This window comes from Acipenser ruthenus, chromosome 16, assembly GCF_902713425.1.
Source record: "Acipenser ruthenus chromosome 16, fAciRut3.2 maternal haplotype, whole genome shotgun sequence".
In the NCBI taxonomy this organism is placed as follows: domain Eukaryota; kingdom Metazoa; phylum Chordata; class Actinopteri; order Acipenseriformes; family Acipenseridae; genus Acipenser; species Acipenser ruthenus.
The window spans coordinates 2,992,045-2,998,073 of NC_081204.1; the positions used below are offsets into that span (position 1 = coordinate 2,992,045).

General features: G+C 35.8%; 1 protein-coding gene across 15 annotated transcripts in view; it reads right to left on the minus strand.

Moving 5' to 3' along the window:
• The window catches only part of LOC117412172 (voltage-dependent L-type calcium channel subunit alpha-1D-like), a 96,687-nt gene extending 92,555 nt beyond the window's left edge, over positions 1 to 4,132 (minus strand). For 10 of the 15 annotated variants that reach the window (XM_058988418.1, XM_058988415.1, XM_058988407.1 and 7 more), the window contains exon 1: positions 460 to 1,175. In XM_058988418.1, coding sequence (XP_058844401.1) covers positions 460 to 487 — 28 coding nt within the window. In that variant the 5' untranslated portion in view covers positions 488 to 1,175. Of the gene's footprint in view, positions 1 to 459; positions 1,176 to 4,004 lie in introns of those variants that run through there. The other 5 variants (XM_058988416.1, XM_058988410.1, XM_058988413.1 and 2 more) reach the window with 2 other exon arrangements.
• Between the last annotated feature and the right edge of the window lie 1,897 nt (positions 4,133 to 6,029).

The following is a 6,029-nucleotide window of genomic DNA, read 5'->3' on the forward strand; positions in this document are numbered from 1 at the left end:
GCTTAATTTAAAAGGTTCAACAGTTTGTTGACTCTGAAGTCCAATAACTGCCCATACAGTTATATATATTAAGAAATGCATACAAAATACCCATAAGCTTGATTTAGGTTACCTCAGTACCATATGTATTATAGAAAAGGCATGCAATGGGTTCATTTAAAGACCCTTGAAAATTAATTGTTACCGAGTTCCTTTTAACTTCTGTAAGTTTTTATATTTCCTACCTTTTCTCAATACTCAACATTCAGCTGACTGCTCTTTCCACAGTTTCAATGAAAAGAAAATCTGTATTGTCATAGCAAAAGAAAAAGAAAAAAAAACGTAGGTCCAGCCGCAAACAGCAAAATAAAATGCATTAGCTTAAGGGCAAAAGAGACACATATGGATTATTTAAACCTTTCCACGAGCGCTTCGGTCGCGTCAACTGATTACAATACAGCCCACAACACAGTGTTTTACCTTCTTTCCGTGTCTCTTGTTCATGCATTCTCCTTTCCTCATTAATACATTTAAAAAACAAAATAATAATAATATATATATTTTTTCCCCTTCACCCGACCCCCATGTTATTGAGACAAACGTTTCCAATAACAGTCATCCCTGGGTGTTTTAGCCAACATTATAATATAGCAACATCCGGGTGCTGGTTTTACAAGATGGGTTTCATAGCAACTCTCCCAATTCATATCCAGTCGTGGAGAATGAAATGCAAGCCTTTTTTAAAATTATTATTTCTGTTCCTGGATTTAAAAACGTTTTGTAAAATCCCCTTGAATAAACTGCAGATTCGGGTTGCAGAAAACGTTCTTTGGCAGCAGATTCGCAGTTGTCATTCCGTGTTCTTCTTCTGTACGGAGATGGTATTAATTGTAGTATTGGGCTGTGGTTGTGGTCCTGTGGAGTGACGTTTCAGTGTCTTTCGAAGCAACAGCTGTCACTCACTGAGGAAGAAAATCAACATCTCCGAGCCGAACATGTCGCTCGTTCTAGTATGCCAATATGATTATTATGCAGAACTGTGGGATGCGCATTTCTGCCTCGCTTATAGAGACCTGCTACAGAACGACATTAAAAATAAATTAATTTATAAAAGCATCGCCATATTAGTAAATAACTCAACCAGACAGGAGAAATTCAGAGCTGGAAAATGTTGATTGCTGATAAGTTTTTGACTTAAACATCTTCAGACTGGCAAATCAGAACAGAATGATTTTGAACTTAGTATCGCGTTTTGGAACCTGCTCTGAGCTATAAACGCTTGGTGTCGGAGTGAGCATGGGCACAAGGTGTGTGGATTGTCAGCCAGCGCCTCTGGCACACGAGGGAAATGCCACTATAGATCGGCTTTAATCATTTTGGTTATATAAGCGAATAAGCAGTGCAGCTGACATAGTCTTTGTTTTTGTATAGACTTTCCAACAAATAGGATAATAATAATAATAATAATAATAATAATAATAATAATAATAATAATAATAATAATAATAATAATAATAATAATAGCATTTAAAAGGTCGAACTTCTGCTCTCTACCGGGTACAGAGGGTACTGCGGCATTTTTGGTTATAAATAAATAAATAAATAAATAAATGCGAGCAAGGCTTTAAAATCCTAAAATAAAGGTTTGTCAAGGACAGCGCTTTCGCTTTGCTGCATGTCACGTGGTCTGATTCTTTGAAGCTTGGAGTGAAAGATGTTTAATATTGTGTTAGAATCTCAATTTAAATTATGAATACGATTCATTTCATTGCAGCTAGACCATACACAGATAGCTACCACACAGGACACGATTTAGTAGCAGGCAGTACTAGAGGACACCTTGGCTTTACCTCACTATCTGCATATTCCAATCTGATAAAATACACGCAAAATATATAATTTCTTTCCTCTGTTTATATTTGTGATGTTGTTGTATACGTTAAAAGAATGACACGCATATAAAGTTCATATTTTCAAATATAACTTAGATAAGTGAATTTTACAGTCCTCAAGACTCACCTGTTTAGACTGCACTTGCTCTCCCCCTCCTGTATTCGCCTGACCTCAGCATCACGTTGCTGGATCCTTAGCTGATGCACGAGCCTTGCACTATTGCACTGCTAATACGTCATTGTAGATATAAATTGTAACCCTAACGTGTTCCATCTTAGTAGTTTAATTTGGATTTACTATACTATATTTAAATATTAATTTTGCATTGCACCTATGTATGCACTGCCCTGTTTTAACCTGGATAAAAGTGTCTGCAAAATAAATCCATACGAATAAAATAATAATTGCATTTTGCTTTAGTTGCATTGAATCGTCAATCATACTTTATTACCAAATTATTACACTGCTGTGTCACATGACACAGCACGGAAGTAGAGCACTCTTCAGAAGATCTTGCAGTTAAATTGCTGTAGCCGGTCTATAGGTGTGTAAGACGATATTGTATGTGGAGCACTAGTATCTTGTTTCAGCCTTTGCTGAATCATCTTATTACAAACTACTACTGTACCTGGAACGTTCTGCAACCCAGGAATTATACCGTATCTAAATAAAACAGATTTTTTATTTTTCATTTTACTTTTGTTTTACTTGTAGTAAAATGCATTTGAAATAGCTGAATCATTTTGAACAAGTGTGGAAGGTAAAGTGGGCTAAAGGCTGGCGCGAAGTGTGGTCAACTCAGATGCGACGGGTTATCCGCATAAGATAGTGATTGTAACAGTCTACCGTATTTATAGCTTTCAAAGCTAATTGATATTGACGAACAGCTTCGCGACGAGTCTTAAAGGGCCAGCATTAAATTCAGTAACGGTTTCATCAAATGAGGAAAAAATATTGTTTATTTGTTTTTTTCATTTTAAAGTATGAAAGAGGTTTTAAAACGAGTGTTGTAAATACTACTACTGTTGTTGCTGCTGCTGCTGCTAATAATAATAATAATAATAATAATAATAATAATAATAATAATAATAATAATAATACAATATCCTATTTAATTTTGCTAACCTGGTATTACATGTCAATAATATTATTTAATCCAAAAGCTTGACCCTGTTTGAAGTTATTTTAAACGTTGTTGTAATAATTTTCAGTGAACTGGACTATGCCCTGAGGCTAGTTTGGTTAAACACTTACACAGCCTGTAGCAGCCGTGTACAGGTCCTGTAGTCTTACTGTAGTAGTTGCAGGTTGTTTATTTAATCTATTTATTATACAGATGCTTTGCTGACAGTAACTTGACATTTTATATTGGCTACATTTAAAATACACATGGTATTTGAAAGTGTTCCTAGTTTTTGAATAACAATAATCAAACCCAATCACCCTCTAAATGTAAACAGTAAGAATTGGTTATAACAAAATGTGGTCTTGAGCGGCTTTACAATAGCTTGTACAGAACTATGAAGCAGTATAGCATTTTAATACAGTGTTGTCTAGATACTGCTAAGCAAGAGTCACTGATAAACAACATGAAAAGTAATTGCTTCAGGTGTTTACTGATATATTCTAACTTTACACCACATTACCAAATGATATGAAGTTTGAAGAATTGACCTTAATGCTACCTGAATATATTACTTCATAATACATGTTGTTCTCGATAAGTTTAAACACTTAATCCCAAGATTTTTAGTAATATTAAAATTATTAATGTAGACAAAAATTGCCAACACACCACAGATTTCCATTGAAACTATCCTGATTTTGCAAAGGGCTCTTAACAGCTTAACACAAACACCTTTTAACTTTTCTGATGTTTTGAAGAATAAATTGGAGGAACACAACCCCTAAAAACTATTGCATATGAAGCTACTCAGGCATATGTGCAATACAGGGCATGCAATGGTTGTGTTACTGGTAACTAAGCATTGCAGATATTGTATGCATTCCCATTCCCAGTCCTCCATATATCATTCTGTCTACACACAACAGTATCCAAGCCACATTAACTGTAGTCCAGGTTATGCCACAAATGCAATACTATTGAAATTGAAAAATTAATGTGGCCTCACCTCAGAGACCTGGAAGCACAAGGAATAAAACCATTCATCTTCTTTTTTTTGTGTGTGACAGCAGAACAACTTTGGAGAAATGTTTGTCACACTTCTTCCTGTAATCATGAAATAAATGGAACTCCAGGTTGGGAGGTAGCAGGATATTGGATTACCTGCCTGCACCAGATAATTGTTTGTAGGAGATAAGCTTTGAATTATTAATCCTTCTAATGTTCTTGAGCAAAGCAAGGAGGGCTGCCTCTGACCTATTTCATCCCCCCCGCAGGCTGGAAGAGTTTATTTGAAAAACAAAATGAAATCATGCTATCTGGACTTTGTGTGACTCTGTGTTACATCCCTAAACCTGTATTCTGGTCCTAATGCTCTGGTTTATGAGGAGTTGTGAAGTAGTCACCCATTCTAAGAACAGGGTTAAACTCATTTAACCAGTCCTGTTATAGCCTGTAATGGACTGTGTGTAACATTCACTCAGAACAGAAACGTCTTTCATGTAAGACAATGGACAACAGAGGGAAAAAAAGGAGCAGAGTTGCATGCACACTACCTTGTCCATTGTTTAAGCTTTTAATTGTAGTGTAGGTGTTGCAGGCGCCACCTCAGTCAGAAAACGGAATGGTTTCAGAGCTCACTCCTCCTAGTCACCCTTGATTGGCTGAGAATTAAATTATCTCATTAATAGTGAATAAAAAGGGGGAGGTGTAGATCAAAAGCCTAGTCAGGCACTGTTACAAGCAGGGTTTTTTTTTTCTGAGAAAGTCAGTATTGCACAAGAGAACTGAATGTCAAGGTCTGTGTGTTTTTTTTTTTTTTCTTTCTAGGTTGTGCTGTATCTATTTTCATCTCCACGCTACGGGGCTCCATGGTAAATTAGCAGGTGGCTGAGTTGGGCACACTGTGCTAGAGACATCTGGCATATGATTTTCTTCCAGTCCTCCAGGATAAATTAGGGTAAAGAAAAACCTAAAAACATCTTGTCTGACTTTTGAATTGAACACACATATGTACTGGTTACCCAGCTTGTTTATTTAAACTCAACACACGTTTGCAGCAACGACAAACACGGAATAGCTGTTGTAAAGGTTTACTGTGGCATATCATGGTAAAAGCAATAAAATGTACTAAGTATAGTACAAGCATGGCAAAGCACAGACACGCATGGTAAAACACAAACATAAGCTGTGAAATAAACTACTTTAAAATTTGACAGCAGTTTTTGCAACTCCATGTTTTATAGTGTGTTGATTTAGTCAAAGACAGTCTGGTAATTTTTCCATTTACTGTGCTTCCATCATACTATCTGAGCTTTACCATGTTCTTTGTATCAACCAGCTTCAAAACATAAACAGACAACTCTAACTGGTTTGAAACCAGTGCTGACCAGACATGGCATTGAGAGAAAATAAACCCAGTTCTCCAATATCCCCTTTCAACAGTAACTTACTTTTATGAATGTTCAAATGCTGTTTAAAAAATCATTCACAAGGCAACACCTCTTAATTGAGTTTATTCTGATTATTAATATTTGTGTTACAGAGCAATATTTAACCGTGTTTTCTTTTCCATCCTTCACAGACCATTTGCCTTAAGTAAAGTGACATCTGACTTTCCTGTTTTGAAGAAATGCATCTTGCTGTTGCAGTGCACTGTCTGCTTAAATATGCTGCAGTGTGGCTGATGAGCTAGGTATAATAAGTATGGTAACACAAAACGACAGCTACAGGGTACCTACGCCTGGCACCCAACATAAAATAACAGTTAAGTCGATGGATAACAGGGCTGTAAAAATAAGGCAAAATGCTGCATTTTGTAGAATGTTTAAAAATAATAAATATTTTAATATATGTCTGCCATCAAATCACTGTCCAAAATGTTATATTTCAAAAGCCATCAAGCAGATACCACATTGGAGGTTTTAGATTTTAGATTATACAGCATTAATTTATTATGCACATTTTTCAGATTTGCCTTTTCAGTTTGTAATGTGGTAGACCACAAGTTACACATACTATTCCTTCTCACATA